At 54.3% G+C, this 15,221-nt stretch overlaps 7 protein-coding genes across 7 annotated transcripts; 6 read left to right on the top strand and 1 right to left on the bottom strand.

Moving 5' to 3' along the window:
• Nucleotides 1-362: 362 nt before the first annotated feature.
• On the top strand, nt 363-2,572 carry MgPP2CL-1 (MgPP2CL-1, protein phosphatase 2C-like protein 1; the record flags this gene model as incomplete). The annotated part of the gene is made up of 3 exons (XM_003855638.1): nt 363-446; nt 511-2,078; nt 2,132-2,572. The coding sequence occupies 2 exons, from the start codon at nt 678-680 to the stop codon at nt 2,570-2,572; spliced, it is 1,842 nt and encodes a 613-aa protein (XP_003855686.1).
• A 392-nt stretch (nt 2,573-2,964) lies between these two features.
• MgSNF4 (nuclear protein SNF4, regulatory protein CAT3) lies at nt 2,965-4,525 on the top strand (the record flags this gene model as incomplete). The annotated part of the gene is made up of 4 exons (XM_003855639.1): nt 2,965-3,370; nt 3,468-3,591; nt 3,645-4,261; nt 4,340-4,525. 4 exons carry the CDS (start codon nt 3,056-3,058, stop codon nt 4,523-4,525), a joined length of 1,242 nt encoding a protein of 413 aa, XP_003855687.1.
• Nucleotides 4,526-5,125: 600 nt separating this feature from the next.
• MYCGRDRAFT_99023 (uncharacterized protein) lies at nt 5,126-6,821 on the bottom strand (the record flags this gene model as incomplete). The annotated part of the gene is made up of 3 exons (XM_003854777.1): nt 5,126-5,688; nt 5,748-6,401; nt 6,458-6,821. The coding sequence occupies 3 exons, from the start codon at nt 6,819-6,821 to the stop codon at nt 5,126-5,128; spliced, it is 1,581 nt and encodes a 526-aa protein (XP_003854825.1).
• A 1,453-nt stretch (nt 6,822-8,274) lies between these two features.
• On the top strand, nt 8,275-11,087 carry MYCGRDRAFT_90544 (uncharacterized protein; the record flags this gene model as incomplete). The annotated part of the gene is made up of 2 exons (XM_003855640.1): nt 8,275-10,945; nt 11,056-11,087. The coding sequence occupies 2 exons, from the start codon at nt 8,275-8,277 to the stop codon at nt 11,085-11,087; spliced, it is 2,703 nt and encodes a 900-aa protein (XP_003855688.1).
• A 418-nt stretch (nt 11,088-11,505) lies between these two features.
• On the top strand, nt 11,506-11,676 carry MYCGRDRAFT_84485 (uncharacterized protein; the record flags this gene model as incomplete). Its single annotated transcript, XM_003855641.1, has 1 exon — nt 11,506-11,676. One exon carries the CDS (start codon nt 11,506-11,508, stop codon nt 11,674-11,676), a length of 171 nt encoding a protein of 56 aa, XP_003855689.1.
• An 11-nt stretch (nt 11,677-11,687) lies between these two features.
• MYCGRDRAFT_36575 (uncharacterized protein) lies at nt 11,688-12,895 on the top strand (the record flags this gene model as incomplete). Its single annotated transcript, XM_003855642.1, has 2 exons — nt 11,688-11,803; nt 11,857-12,895. Coding segments are annotated over 2 exons (1,155 nt in total), but the record flags the coding sequence as incomplete, so codon positions are not given.
• Nucleotides 12,896-13,152: 257 nt separating this feature from the next.
• MYCGRDRAFT_107930 (uncharacterized protein) lies at nt 13,153-14,907 on the top strand (the record flags this gene model as incomplete). The annotated part of the gene is made up of 2 exons (XM_003855643.1): nt 13,153-13,353; nt 13,426-14,907. 2 exons carry the CDS (start codon nt 13,153-13,155, stop codon nt 14,905-14,907), a joined length of 1,683 nt encoding a protein of 560 aa, XP_003855691.1.
• Between the last annotated feature and the right edge of the window lie 314 nt (nt 14,908-15,221).

Raw genomic sequence — 15,221 nt, 5'->3', positions numbered from 1 at the left:
GCATCCTTGGTCCCTCATTTGTGCCACGAGGTGGCCTTTCGTCCTGTCAGACTTGCATGGGAACAGGCGCCAATACAAGATATGGCGATGGGCAGAGACGTTGTACGTTTGCCTCTCAGCATTCTCCCATGGTGCTCCAGTATTTACATCTGCTGTCTCATGCACAATTCGTCCGGTCCAGCCATAAAGCCGGACCTTCCGTCCTTGCTGCTAGTGTTGATCCAGTCCTGAGGTACTAGCGATTCCCCTCCTCTGCGTCCACACACGTAATCACCCTCGGGGCGACATCATCTCAATTCGCGCAGGACGGTCACGCATCACAACATCACGTCTGTACCGTCGTGGTGTAGACGATTCGCAACAAAGACGACCTCAGCCACTCGACACTGACCCCACTTCACCGCTGCGTCATCAGCTCTCAAGTCTCGTCCGAGGCCATTGATCCGGTCCGTAAGCGGCCCTGCGCCTCGAGCCTCCACACAACACGACCTGTTTGCTAACCCTTGCCAGTATCCAGCATACTTGATCGTGGTCCGTTCCTTGCACTGCCAGCAGTTCGCCAACGTTCCGACTTCATCCCGCGTGCGACTCGTCGTCAAGCCGACTCACCTCTCTTGTAAACACACCACAACCGAGTCCCGTGCGACGCATATCTGCCGATCAAGGATCTCGGATACATGAGCGGCGTCGCGACCAAGCAGACCACTGACTTGGCCGGGAGTAAGAGACACAGTCTCTCCGGTCAGGGTGGATTGCTGAATCGGATGTTTGGCAGTTCTGGCAGCGGAAGCAACCAGGCCATCAACACCAACAACACTACCTCGGTCAGTGCAGACGGAGCCAGCGCGGAGTCTCCCCAAAGTCCCAACGCCATCGTCAACAGCGGCGCGAGTGCTGTCTCGGAAGACCAGAACGACGTCGCCGGCGAAATGCAAAGCCCAACGCGCAAGCAGGCAGAGGACAGCACATCGACGGAAAAGAAGCGACGGAGCAGCGGTGTTGGCCGCGCTCGCGACTTATTCAGCAGTGCGAAACAATCGCTCTCGAACAGTCTCAGTGCGAATCCCAACGCCGGTGACAAGTCGGGTCTCAACCAGCAAACTCCCATGCAAAAGCTAGGAAAGTATGACCCGGCGCTCATTGTGCCTCAGGGCTCTTTGAACAACTCTGCCGGGGAGTCGGTACCGGGTCCTCGATCGACTTTCCGCGTCGGTGTGACCGAAGACAAGAACAAGAAGTGCAGACGCACCATGGAGGACACCCACGCATACTTGTACAATTTTCTCAGCACTCCTGCGCCGGCTTTGGAGAGCGAGACCAAGGGCCTGTCCCTAATCAAGACGTTGACCAGAGATTCCGTCCGATCCACGAACAGCCTGAGCAGAACCATGACAAATCAAGAGGTGGTGGAGACCGACAACGGATACTTTGCCATTTTCGACGGCCATGCGGGTACTTTTGCGGCAGACTGGTGCGGTAAGAAGGTACACATCCTACTGGAGGAGATCATTCGCAAGAATCCAAACACTCCGATACCCGAATTGCTAGACATGACCTTCACTTCGGTCGATCACCAATTGGAGAGGCTTCCCTTGAAGAACAGCGGATGCACAGCTGTCACAGCAGTGCTTCGATGGGAGGATCGGATACCGAACCCTCAGTCCGCCACGGGTTCCACTGCGATCGCCCCTGCAGCTGCAGCTGCCGCAAGGGAGGGAGGCACATCATCGCCGGGTGGCGCTGATAATGTACCAGCTGCTGAGAGCAAGCTGAGAGAGAATGCTTTTCGCCAGCGTGTCCTCTACACCGCCAATGTGGGAGATGCGCGAATTGTGCTGTGCCGTAATGGCAAGGCTCTTCGCTTGTCATACGACCACAAAGGAAGCGACGAGAACGAGGGCAAGCGGATCGCGGGCGCTGGTGGACTGATCTTGAACAACCGTGTTAATGGCGTGTTGGCAGTCACTCGCGCTCTCGGTGACGCCTACATGAAAGATCTGGTCACTGGCCACCCGTACACGACAGAGACTGTGATTCAGCCGGACATTGACGAATTCTTGATATTGGCTTGTGACGGGGTGAGTGGAGGTTCCATCTTTGCTGCATCGACTGTGCTGACAATTCTCTTTAGCTTTGGGACGTGTGCTCGGATCAGGAGGCGACGGACCTTGTTCGCAATGTTCAAGACCCACAAGCTGCTTCAAAAGCACTGGTCGACCACGCCTTGGCTCGCTTCTCTACCGACAATCTTTCCGTCATGGTCGTGCGTTTCGACAACAAACTTTTACAAGAAACTCAAGATGCGAAGGATAATCTGATCGGAGTGGACGGCGATCCACCTACCAAGGCGGATGGTATCAGTGAGGCGCAAGCTATCGTCAGCGGCATCCAAACGCAGGCCGAAGGCAGCGACTCGCCTCTCTCTCCAGTGACCACGAACGAGATCATGAACGATGTGGAAGAAAATCAAGAGCCGGGCCCGGAGTTGAATGCGGCTGCTCTGGAGGCTGCGCGCAAGGACAAGAAGCCGGACCCTCAAGCTTTGGCCGAAGCATCCAAAGCTCATGAGTAGATATTGGCGAGGGGTACGATTCTTGGGTCATGGGTTGAAAGCGAGGCTTCACTTATACGGTGCAATGGTACGGTGGCTATCTTGGTTGCAGACGGGCGGTGGCATAGAAGTTCCTGTTTGAGAGGCAGCACTCCAGCGAAACGCAATGAAAGTCAATTACAATCGGACTCGTGTGTCATTCACCGCTGTCGTCATCTCTGCTAGAAATCCGATTCCGAGCCTCTGTCATTCACTCACGTTTCGCGTCCATGCTGATCCCGGCGGCTCTCCACATTCAGACTGCAAACCCCACGTTTCTTATCGTCGTCACAATTAGAACTACTAGCTCGCTTTCACCTTCAATTGACCAACTCGCATTCACGATCGCCAATTCATACCATTACCGCATCAGAAACACAACACAACACTGACTCTTCCCACAACATCCCACAGTCTCATCCTTCGATCCGATGCCCTCCGTGTGCCTGCCCGCCGCCCGCCAATATGGACCTGAACAATGAGACCCTGAGCAATAGTTCTATCAAGCCCAACCAGGCTAATCCGGAACAGTCCCACGCCTCCATCCTAGACGACAGCCAAAGCCTGCAGCCCGGTCACGAGTCCGCTGTCGCTGCTGAGCACGGTGCTTCCACGGACACCAATCGACCGACCATCGCGCATACAGATGAGTCCAGGTCCACTCCCTCGCCGTTCCCCGCCGCACCGAGCCATTTCCTTCGTCCCTCTCGCGCGGCTACCCGGCCTTCTAACGTGAAGCGCCCAATGACTTCGCTGGACAAGGAACAGATTGACGGTCTGGTGAGTATTGCGTCTCAAATCGTGCCCGCGGTGGCTTGAAGTCATGCGGTCTGGGATTCATTGAAATGGTGGCTGACGGATGCTTTCCTATTCACAGCGTGCGATTCGCGCATTTCTCAAGGTCCGCACGAGTTACGATGTCCTCCCGCTCAGCTACCGCCTCATCGTATTCGATACCTCCCTCCTGGTCAAGAAGAGCTTGAACATCCTCACACAATGCGGTGAGTGCGCGGAGAGCATACCATATCGTGAAGCAGCACTGATCGCAAAACAGCTATCGTGTCTGCGCCGCTATGGGACTCCAAGACGTCCACGTTCGCTGGACTCTTGACAACCTCAGACTACATCAACGTGGTGCAATACTACTGGCAACACCCTAGCGCCCTCGAGCAGGTGGATCAATTCCGTCTCAACAGTCTCCGCGAAATCGAGCGAGCCATCGGTGTCACTCCCATCGAGACAGTGTCCATCCACCCACTCCAACCCCTCTACGAAGCATGCCGCCGTATGCTCGAGTCCCGCGCCCGCCGCATCCCCTTGATCGACGTCGACGACGAGACTCAGCGCGAAATGGTCGTCAGCGTCATCACGCAATACCGCATCCTGAAGTTCATCTCCGTGAACGTGAAAGAGACGCAATGGCTGCGGAAGCCGCTACGAGACCTGAACGTGGGGACCTATACCGATGTCGCGACGGCGACGATGGACACCCCTGTGATGGACTGCATACACATGCTCGTTAAGAAGAGCATTTCGAGCGTTCCGATATTGGATGCCGATGGCACGGTGCTGAATGTGTTTGAGGCGGTGGATGTCATTGCGCTGATTAAGGGTGGCGACTATGAGAATCTCAACCTCAGCGTGGGCAAGGCGCTGGACAAACGCTCCGATGTGAGTATTGGATCATGCGTGGCTTGGCATTTTCCGGTCCTGGAGATGATGTGAACCTGACTGACGTGTGTCGAATAGGATTTCCCGGGGATTTACACGTGCACGCTGAACGACCGTCTGGATACTATCTTCGACACGGTTCGCAAGTCTCGTGTGCATCGCTTGGTGGTTGTTGATGAGGCGGGTCAGCTGAAAGGCTTGCTGTCGCTTAGCGACATTCTCGACTACACGCTCAACAGCCCGTTGGGTGACGAGGAACAATGAAGAGGCTTGACTCGACAGGAATCGAGCGATTGATGCATTACGAAGGAGTCCGGATCCCGAGGAAGGGGGAGATGCGAAAAAGACCAACAGATGTCAGTCAGAGCATGCAATTTCGACACGCGTGGTCAAGCACAGTGGCATGCAACGAGTCGGCCGCTGCTTTGGGGATGACATTATGAAGATGGAAGATCACGAGAGATACCCACTGCATCGTGTATACTACTGATGAGCCATTTGACGACGGGCGGCGGGCGAAGAGCCACTAAGTACAGTGCTCATGCATATCGAGTTGGCAGAATCGACACAAATGCAGTTCATTGGAAATGCAGTAGATGTGCAGACAGTCATGACCCTCCCTCTCTTACACGTCGTCTTTCACGCGTCTGTACCTAGACACTGGATTATTCATGGCTCATACTCGCCCCTTTTGGAAGAATCAGAACGCGAACGTTCCAAGTCACCATAGGGGACCCAATCAGTATGGGAGTGCATTCCGGGTGAATGATTTACCTCCTCAGATCGGGCTCATACCAGTATGCTCATAACACAGTAGTCGCGGAAGCCGAGCGAGTAGCCGACTCTCCAGACAAACGAGCCCACTCAGACTTTCTTACTATCCGCCAGATCCGTTTCCTCCCCACCGCTGATCTGTCGCATATACTCGGGCGTCTGTACCGCCACAAGAACATTCTCATCCAGATCCACTTTCGGCCCACGATAGTTCTTCCTCCCATCCACAAACCACTGCACGATTGAAATGAGACACACAATCGCAAAGGCCACGATACAATAATTCATGTTCGACCCTGTCACCGGTAGAGCAGGCGGGAACACGAACAGTACCGTTGTGACGATCACATACGCCACACCGAGAATATTGATCGTCCAGGCGAACCATTCGGGGAGAATGAACGCGCGGGTGGGAGGCAGCATGCGCCGGCCGCGGAGACAGTTGATGGCGATAGGGATGCCGTAGGAGACGCCGAGGGAGACGACGGAGGCGCTGACGATGGCGTTGAAGGCGCTGCTGGAGCCGAGGAAGATGCAGCCGAAGACCATTACGACGGCGAAGGTGAGGCCTAGGGCGTAGAGGGGTACGTCGAGGGTGGGATGGACGCGGGCAAAGTAGCGGGAGAAGGGGAGACCGCCGTCGCGGGCAAAGGCTGGAAAGACGTTAGGTTCTCGGCTCAGTGAAACACGGCGGCGAGAGAGTGCGACGTACCATATGTCATCCGGCTGGACGTGGTCATGATCGAAATCGTGGCGAAAAGCAGGCAGATGGATGGGATGATGAGCAGGCATACTGTCCCGGCCAGGCTATTCGTCGCATTGAAAAGGATCTGGTTCAGTGGGCCAGCCGTCGAGGCGATGACTTCGGTAATGTCTCCCGCGACGAAGAGAAGCACAGATAAGAAGACGAATCCAGTTCCGAGGCCGATGAGCACACAGTAGATCATAATCTTTGGTCCTTCGATCACGGCATTGGGGATCTCCTCGATCATGTGGGCGACGGCATCGAAGCCAGTCAAAGCGAGGGAGCCTTGTAGCAAGCCCAGCATCCAAGCCAAACCATCGGGCCAGCCGGTCTCATTCAGAAATTCTCGGTAGACGAATTGTCCGGAGCTGTAATTTGGAGAAGCGCATGCTAAGAGGGTGATGGAGATGACGACGAATCCCGAGAGCGTCCAAAAGATGGCTGCTTTGTTGACGTGAGGTAAAATTCGATTGCCGAAAACGTTCACCAGCAAAGCTACGACGGTGTATGCGGTGTAGATGAAGAATTGATGCCACCTTTGGGGTTCGTAGTCGGTATTGAAGAGGAAGATGATTCCGATGACGATCTGGCTTCCTAGAAGGCCTCCTGTGGCCACGAGACCTGGAAGTCGTAAGCCTTTGATCCTAGCTTGATCTCTGCATGCTGATCTAACTCACTCATCCACCCAAACGTATTGATCCAAGCTGTGATCCAAGAGAGCAGCGGTTTCCAAGAATCCCAGGCAATGATGTGGACCCAGTGATACTGTCCGCCCGCTGAAGGAAACGCACTCAAGAACTCCGCCAGGCTGGTAGCCAGACAGAGGTTGAATACACCCGCCGTGATCAGACCCCAGATTACAGCCGACGGTCCTCCAGATGGAAGAGCCAGAGACAAGGATGTCGATAGAGCAGTCCAGGAGTTCAAGATAGCGAACGCCAATCCAAGCATGCTCAACGGCGAGAAGTTCCGCTTCAGCTCTTGTTGAATCCCGAGAGCCGCCAGACGGGCGTCGTCTCCAGTGACGGAATGTTGTCCCATAGTGGTAGCGTGCTGACCTCTCTTTCGCCAAAGTGGTGGAGGTCCTTGGAGGTAAGGTGCGTGAGAAGGAGATGGAGTGGTGAGAGGACAGTCTTGAGATGGCAGTTCTTCGGTGGAAGCTACAGCATAATTCCGAGTTGCACCTCTTGCCTCGTGGCTCTGTGAACCTGCATCTGCCCTATCACTGGTTGCTGATTGCAGTACTACCGATATGGAAAGCGTAGCCGTCTGACGAATCAAGGCGCGCAGGGAGATACGGTAGATGATATCTTATGCGGGGTAAACAGGACCCAGCGACAGCGTTCGAGAGGGGTACCTGGCCACATCGATTGCCCACGGAGTCATGGAAAAGACGTGAATCCAAGGGGTGTCGTGGACCGGATCCGAGGATTGGGTTGACTTGGCCACCCCCTTGGCAGAAGCTTGCAAGCTGGAATCAACTGCCTACTGGGGTGAGATGTGCTGGCGAAAAGATCGAACGAGCAATCGACGGTCCAGGCATCGTATACTTGGAGTGAAGGGCAGAGCAGCCCTCAAAATTTGCAAGTCTCAAATACGGCTTCACTCTGCATTGCAACGGGCCAGCAATCGAGAGCAGTGTGACGATGAGAAATAATGGTCTCTCCCAGGGATCTGGCTGGACAGCATCAACGGCGGTGAACGTGGCTCTGCAAGCTCACTGTCGGTACATTTCGCGGCGGCCATGGAGCGGTGCTCGCGTGTTCGCATCAAGCATTCGATCCCAGCATGATGCAGGAGCATGCTTGAAGATCAAGGTCATCTGCGTGGCTGAAGGACATCAGGCTGGAGGGACACCTAACCATCATCACCACCGCACGGCGGTACAGGGCGTCATCTCATCGCCTTGTGAGCGGAACGAAAACCGCACATGGATCGGAATTTGGTGGTCCGGGAAGCATGCGTGTGGGTGGCGGCGAGTCCTTGTTGTTGATCATGGAGAGGGAAGTGCCCATGCCGTGTGGAGAGCAACCACGTTCCGATCGGTCGGCTTACTCATCAGCGGAAGTCGGATCGCCGCGCGTCTAATCCAGCTCTAGCTTCCGTTTTTATGCAGATTTGTGTCTAAACTTGGAAGGAGCGAAACACGTCCGATGATGAAATCATCGTGGAATAATGATGTTTCCGCAGCGAACCGGGACAGACGCCAAGGTCTTCACGCTTGCATACAGTTGCAATGCCACCTTGTCGCGACATTTGCAGTGCATGACGCAGAAGGGACTTGAACAGGATCAGGATCCATCCTCCAGGATTGCACTGCCTGCGACAATCCATAGCTTGAACGAGCCCAGCCGCAAGACATCCACTCTGCCCGCATTCATCACCCGGACATGTACCAGTTACATCGAAGCCGGAGTCCAATGCAAGCAGATCCAGCGATCCGAATCGAGCCATTGAGAATCCTCGTCACGGACAACAGCACCCACACTTCGCAATGAACACAACCACTAATGATAAGCCGACTGGACGGCGCGCTCTTGCTGAGATCCATTTCAACGAAATTCTCTCCTCCGAGCAGGGAACTTCGTCCGAAGACGAGTCTCCAGGATCCAGAGACATCAGCGGAGGCGAAGTCCGTACTGCGATAGGAGTTTCGCTGGGAAATGAGCAGAATCGACTGAACGATCCGCGAACACCCGCTGCAGAGAAAGCAGCAGTGATCGAGCGAGAGGGTGGATTTTTCGGACCAATTTTCGATGGCTCTGCCGATGCTCACAGCCCGATCGAGGACGATGAAGACGAGGACATCTCTCCGAGTCCCGCAGAGAGGGCGAGACAGCAGAAAGTTGCAGAGCCAGGCCAGAGCTTAACGAACGCCTCCCCTGACCGGGTGCTGCAGCGGTCCCGGAAGCCTTCGCCTCGGCGAATATCAGATTCGAAGCCGACGCAAAGATCGAACAAGACCAAGTCCATCCTGCGAGATGGTTTTGCGTCATTCGGCCGAAAGCGTTCTTGGTCAGGCCCGGAGTCCTTGTCCTCAAATCGCAAGAATTCGATGTTTGCCAACTTTCCGTCAATGTCGATGCCGAAAGGACTCAGCATGACGTCGCCTTTCTCATCCAGCTTTGATAGTAACAAGTCCGAAGGGCAGCGAACGCCAAAGCAAGATCAAAGCTCTAGGAGACCCACGCTGTCCGGCATGCAGGAGAGCAATAGCCAGGCGAAGACTATTGAGCGACCTGGAACCAGTCGATACAGGAGGGACTTATCCAGCTCGCCCGTAGACAACGATGAAGCCTTTGCAACCGTCGGAGACTTGCCTGGTACTCAGATACAGCGGATCAAGTCCAGGCCACAGCAATTGCGTCGATCGACCTCGGACAACTCGCTTGTTACAATGCGAACATTATCCAGGGTATCGTCTTTGGGTGACGACAGTCGATTTGAGCACGTCCAGGAGCAAGTCAATTCGCGGCTGAAGGCCATCAAAGACTCGTACAAGGATTCAAAGATCAATTTGCCTAGCATGCCGTCAATCTCATCCTTCAGTGTATCGAGCTTCACACCGGATTTCCTGACTCGCGACCGATCCGACTCTCTTCCTCCGAAGCCACGCACACGTAGTCCGTCTGTCGGCCTTGCTCATCGAGAGAAACACGCTGAAGCTCCGGTTGATCCCATGACGAGACAGAACTACCATTCCGCGAAAGAAGCCATTTCCGACACGATGGATAAATCAATGATTGACCACCCGCACTTCAGCCGTGCTTTGGAGCATCTTGAAGGCGACGTGGTGGTGCTCGGAGGCTATAGAGGGTCCATACTACGAAGCACCGAGACCGGTCGGCAAGTTTGGATTCCCGTCAAAGTTGGCTTGAACATAAGGAAGGTGAATTTGGAGCTCAGCTTGGATGAAGATGGCGATGAACGTGCCAGAGAGACGATCTATCCCGATGGAATGCTGTCACATATCGGACCAGTCGATATTTCGCGAAGGCTGATCAAGCGACTGAAAACTTGCGACAATGCTCAATCGTGGAAACTCCGTACCCACAATTACGGATACGACTGGAGGCTACATCCCACATATCTGAGCAAGCAATTGATCGAATTTCTGGAGGGTCTACCATGCAATCAGCGTGGAGTTGCTGAGAAAGACCGAGGAGCGACAGTCATTGCGCACTCTCTTGGCGGGTTGATTACACGGCATGCTGTCAATCAGCGCCCAGAGTTGTTCAAAGCGGTGATCTACGCTGGTGTCCCGACTACATGTGTCAACATTTTAGGGCCGCTCCGCAATGGCGACGAAGTGCTGATGTCAAGCCGTGTGTTGACCGCCCAGGTGAACTTCACCATTCGCACCTCCTTTGCACTACTGCCTCTGGACGGAAAATGTTTCTTCGACAAGAATACAAAGGAAGAATATCCAGTGGACTTTTTTGATCCTCAGACCTGGATCGAGAATCGACTCTCACCATGCGTGGGTCGACCTCTACCTCCTCTTTCGGCGCCGTCGAAGCCTACTGGTATCTCTGGATATGTCAGCTCCATCGCGAACGTCTTGCCGAACTTCACGAAGCCGGCCAAGAAGAGCATGTCGCAGTCGAGCAACTCAAAGACGACAAACATCGCCGGTGTCGCAGAGCCCGACTCACTCAATGCGGGCGCGCAGGGCAGCAGCGTCGCCGCCGCACACGGCAACATCGCCCACGAACCCGGTGAGCTCAACGAGGATGGCGAGGAGTACGAGCAGCCATCCGTCCGCACAGCCGTGACGCTACCACGAGACGAATGCATCGCCTACCTCACGAGAACGTTAGCCACGATCAAGAAGTTCAAGCAAGAACTCGCCTTCAATCCCGCGCATCACGAAGCAAATCGCTATCCACCCGCGGCCGTCATCTACGGTAAAAGCACACCGACCGTGTTCGGCGCAAAGATCGATGGTCGAGAAGGAATGAAGCACGCGGACTCTTACGACGAGCTTGCCTTTGCGAGCGGTGACGGCGTCGTACTGGCGCGAGCGGCCATGTTGCCCGAGGGCTATCGAGTCGTGAAAGGGGGTGTGGTCAGCAGCGAACGAGGGCACGTTACTTTGCTGGGAGATCTGGAAGCCGTCGGAAAGTGTCTGTATGCCGTCACGAATGCGCGAAAGAGAGGTGTAGGTATGGGCAAGTGAAAGCGTCGTCTACCGTGGATCCACAATGGGCTGTCTGGTCGAGAATATGGTCGACGGCAAAACTTACCTCATACCTGAAACTGTCATATTTTATAGCTGCCATCTCAGGCTCGCAGAGCAATGTCTGATGACCTTTTGTACCATTCTACAGCACATTTAGTAACAGGAACAAATCTATACAATCTATGCACTATCGATAGATCTACCACGTGCGCACAATGCGAAAAAATATCTTCAGTCCGAAGCGTAGGTGAATGTCAAAATGCGATACGCTCGACTTTTTAAGCTTCATGTCCGGACAACACCTCTAGCTAATCAGAGCGTCTCCCAAGGTCAGCATCATGATGCAACGGAGGTCCCGCTCGACCAAAGTAACGGAGTGCCATCTTTCTCGCGCGCACTGAGGACAAAATCCCTCGTTGCGCGCACTCCCTCTTTTCTTCCTCGACCCCGTCCTCTCCTCTCAAACGCCCTCCGAGCACACCATCGCCTCTCGCTCCACGCACACCAAATCGCTCTCTAAAAGCGAGCGATTTCGGAGTGAAAATGGTCAGGATGATCGACTTGCGCAGCCGCGTGACTGGCCATTGGCCATTCGCGGGTCCAGTGTACCTGACTCACATTGGGAAACCAAGCTGTGAAGGACCTCTCGAGGAGGAGAACCTCCCGCACTACCGGTGGGTATTCCAAGCGCATGGAAGGACTGTCTATGGCTAACAATTTCTTGTAGTCCGGAGCTCTTCTACCCTGTCCGTGTGGGCGCAACGCTCAAGGGGAGGTATCTCATCGTAGCGAAGCTGGGATGGGGCTGCCATGCGACTGTGTGGTACTGCTGTGACAAGGTGTAAGTGGTCTCAACATGTCAACGATGATTACTTACTGATGTACATCCTACAGCCAGAAGCGGTACTTGGCTTTGAAGATCGGAACGGCGCAGCGTGTCGCATCATCGAAGTCCGCCAAGCTGGAGTCCCCGGAGTTCGCAGCATACCGACGCCTTGAGGAGTGCAATATCGATCTCCCGTCCACCGAATGCTTTCTCGCACGCGAAGCCGCGGAGTACTTCACCCTCCGTTCCTGCGGGGGCAAGTTCGAACACCCCTGCTTCGTCTTCCCCGCCGCCGTAGCGGATCTCGGTATGCTCCAAGCTGGACTCTCACAACGCTGCCCCTCAGAGAGCGTACAATTATGCAAGCAAGTCGTGAAGAGCCTGCTCACCGCTCTGGACATCCTACACACCCAGGCTGGCATGGTTCACTGCGACATCAAGCCGGACAACATCCTGTTCAGCGCAAGTGACGAGTCGATTTACGCCGATGTCGCGAAGACGATGAAGAAACGTGCTCTCGGCGCTCGCTGGTCGAGAAAGGGAAGACGTTCGACCTGGGAGTCGGTCCACCTCTCGGAATTTGTGCCGAAGGAATTCTGGGGTCACCCCGTGCTGGGTGATCTTGGAGAAGCCAGGATCTGCAAAACCGAGGGACAGAGATTCAAGGCCGCAGAGGTCTGTAGCGTAGGCTTCCGGCCTGCAGAGATCATCTGTGGCATGGAATGGGGTTCGGAGGTCGACATCTGGGGTGTCGGCATGGTCGCTGTCATCCTGCTGTCCAACCAGTTGATGTTCGGATTCAGCCGTCAGAATGGCGATCATGCTCATGCCGAGTACCTGGCTCGAATGCAGGCGATCATGTCGGCGCCGCCAAAGGAGTTTTTGGACCGCATGCCGAGAGGTAAGAACTACTGGGATAAGAATGGCCAGTGGACGAAGAAATTTGGCGTCGAGGTGCCAAATAGGTCGATCGAGAGCATCAGATGGAAGGTTGAGGAAGATCAAGAGCCGGCTCTCTTGGAGTTCTTGCGTGGCATTTTCACCTGGCTGCCGGAAGAGAGGAAGTCGGCGCGGGAGTTGTTGGACGATGCCTGGCTTCAATCATGATGCCTCTCACTAGCTGGCGATAGAGATAGACTTGAAATGTTCAATGAGAATTTCAGCTGTGTCTCCAGTGATTGTCTGAACCCCGTGCGTCGAGTCAATGAATGCAAGATGCAACTGGTTGAAAAGATGGAAAGGAAGTCGGCCACGGGAAGGAAGAGACGCAAGCATGTGCTACGGCGGTCTATAAACCGGTATCGGACACTCGATATGATCCCTACCAAAATTCCATCCTGCACTTTTTCCAACTCCGAGAATAAATGTCGCTATATCACGAAGCCGCCGAGTGTTTGACGGTCGCCCAGAAGAATGGAGGCTCGTTGAAGTCGGTCGTCTTTGGGAAGAAGACATGGAAGACTGATGCCCGCACGCTCTTTGCGGTTTGTGCAGAAGCCGCAAAATGGTCCACCATCCTTTCAGAAGTGGTCGAGAAGAGCGGGATACTGAAGCTTGAGAAGAACGTGAGTACATTGGAGTGACTCTTGGAGCAGACTCGACTTCTAGATCGAATATTTGCTTACCTTGAATTCCAGCTCACTCCAACTTTGGCACTTCTCCTCACCCACGACCTCCTCCTGGCAAAGAAAGGAGTCGCACTACCCGCGACGCATGGTCTCAATGCTGCCGTAAGCCGACACAAGGCTCGACTCTCTGCGGAATTGACAAAGGTGCGAATCCGACGTCGCTGTGCTACCTTGGACGACCTGCGAGCGCTGGTCAATGCCGACAGCGTAGATGAGCCTCAAGCAGGTGCAGATGGATCGCAGCCTCTCAGACATCCCAGGTGGATTCGAATCAACACGTTCAAGGCCAATCTGGAAGAAGAATTGAAGACCACGTTCTCGAATTACACCAAAGTCGAAAAGCTCAATGAGATCACACATGCGGCTCCTGGCAAGCGACTACTTTACGTGGACGACCATGTACCGGATTTGATCGCGACTGCCGGTCCTGATGATACTTCAAGCCTGCAGTCGTACAAAAATGGAAAGTTCATCTACCAAGAGAAAGCTTCATGTTTCCCAGCCTATTTGCTCAATCCAACATCCGATGACGGCGACATCATTGATACGTGCGCCGCTCCCGGGAATAAGACCACGCATGTGGCGGCAATACTGTCTAATACGCTCGATGCAGTGTCTGATGGGAAGAAGCGTCGGGTGACGGCCTGCGAGAAGGATCCCGAGCGATCGAAGACTCTCGAGAAAATGGTCAAGCTCGCAGGGGCAAATAACGTTGTCACCATCAAAGCGAAGCAAGACTTCCTGCGGATCGACCCTACCAGGAAAGACGTTTCGAATGTGACCGCTCTGCTGCTGGATCCCAGTTGTTCCGGGAGTGGCATTGTAGGCAGAGACGAAGCCACACTCAAAGTCCACCTCCCATCAGCAACAGCAGAAGACTCGACAGCCAAAGGCAGGAAGCGCAAGCGATCGAGCAAACCTGAACCTCCGAAGTTACAGCCCGAAGCGCCGATTGAGATCGAGGAAGAGGTCGCCGACGACGAGACTGACGACAAAGCAAAGCTCGAGGCCCGCCTAGAAAAGCTTTCCACCTTTCAGCTGCGGCTGTTACAACACGCCATGGCATTTCCAGCAGCACGAAAGATTTCCTACTCGACATGTTCCATCCACTCGGAAGAGAATGAAAATGTCGTCGTCAAAGCATTACTCTCTGATATTGCGCAACGGAAAGGTTGGCGGATCATGAAGCGTGCCGATCAAGTTGACGGTATGCGGAGGTGGCATCAAAGAGGTCTCCCAGACGCTGTGCGAAGTGCGATACCTGGAAAGACGAAAGCGAAATTTGACGTCGACGACGTGGCAGAGGGATGTATCAGATGTGAGAAAGGTGGCGAAGACGGCACGATGGGCTTCTTTGTTGCTGGATTTGTGCGAGATGGAGGCGAAGACATTGTGATCGAGACGAAGGCTCGCAATGGTGACGATGAGCAAGACAAAGAGGACGAGGACGAGGACGAAGAGTTCAATGGTTTCAGTGAGGATGAAACCTAATCTGAGTCCCGTTTCCTCACCTGATCCCACGCCTCAAAACACTCGTGGCCGGTCTGTCATATCTGTATTCACGAGGCCAAGAAGAACATCGATCATGGAAGGCGGCATCGGGAACAAAGGCATCGCTTTGTCCCATTCACAGCTGCATCAAAGCCTAGACTGTGACTCGACACACAATGGCATTCTTTTGTCTCCGAGTATAAGACAAGTCTCTCACGGTAACACTCTATCGAATTCAAGTCGCTTTTTGAACCTTTTGCTGGCAAAAGACGCTCCTCGAATCAACTTCAATCGATCAAGTCGCAACGGAGTCC

Source organism: Zymoseptoria tritici, chromosome 2 (genome assembly GCF_000219625.1).
Source record: "Zymoseptoria tritici IPO323 chromosome 2, whole genome shotgun sequence".
In the NCBI taxonomy this organism is placed as follows: Eukaryota; Fungi; Ascomycota; class Dothideomycetes; order Mycosphaerellales; family Mycosphaerellaceae; genus Zymoseptoria; species Zymoseptoria tritici.
This window is presented reverse-complemented; position numbering and strand designations above follow the sequence as displayed.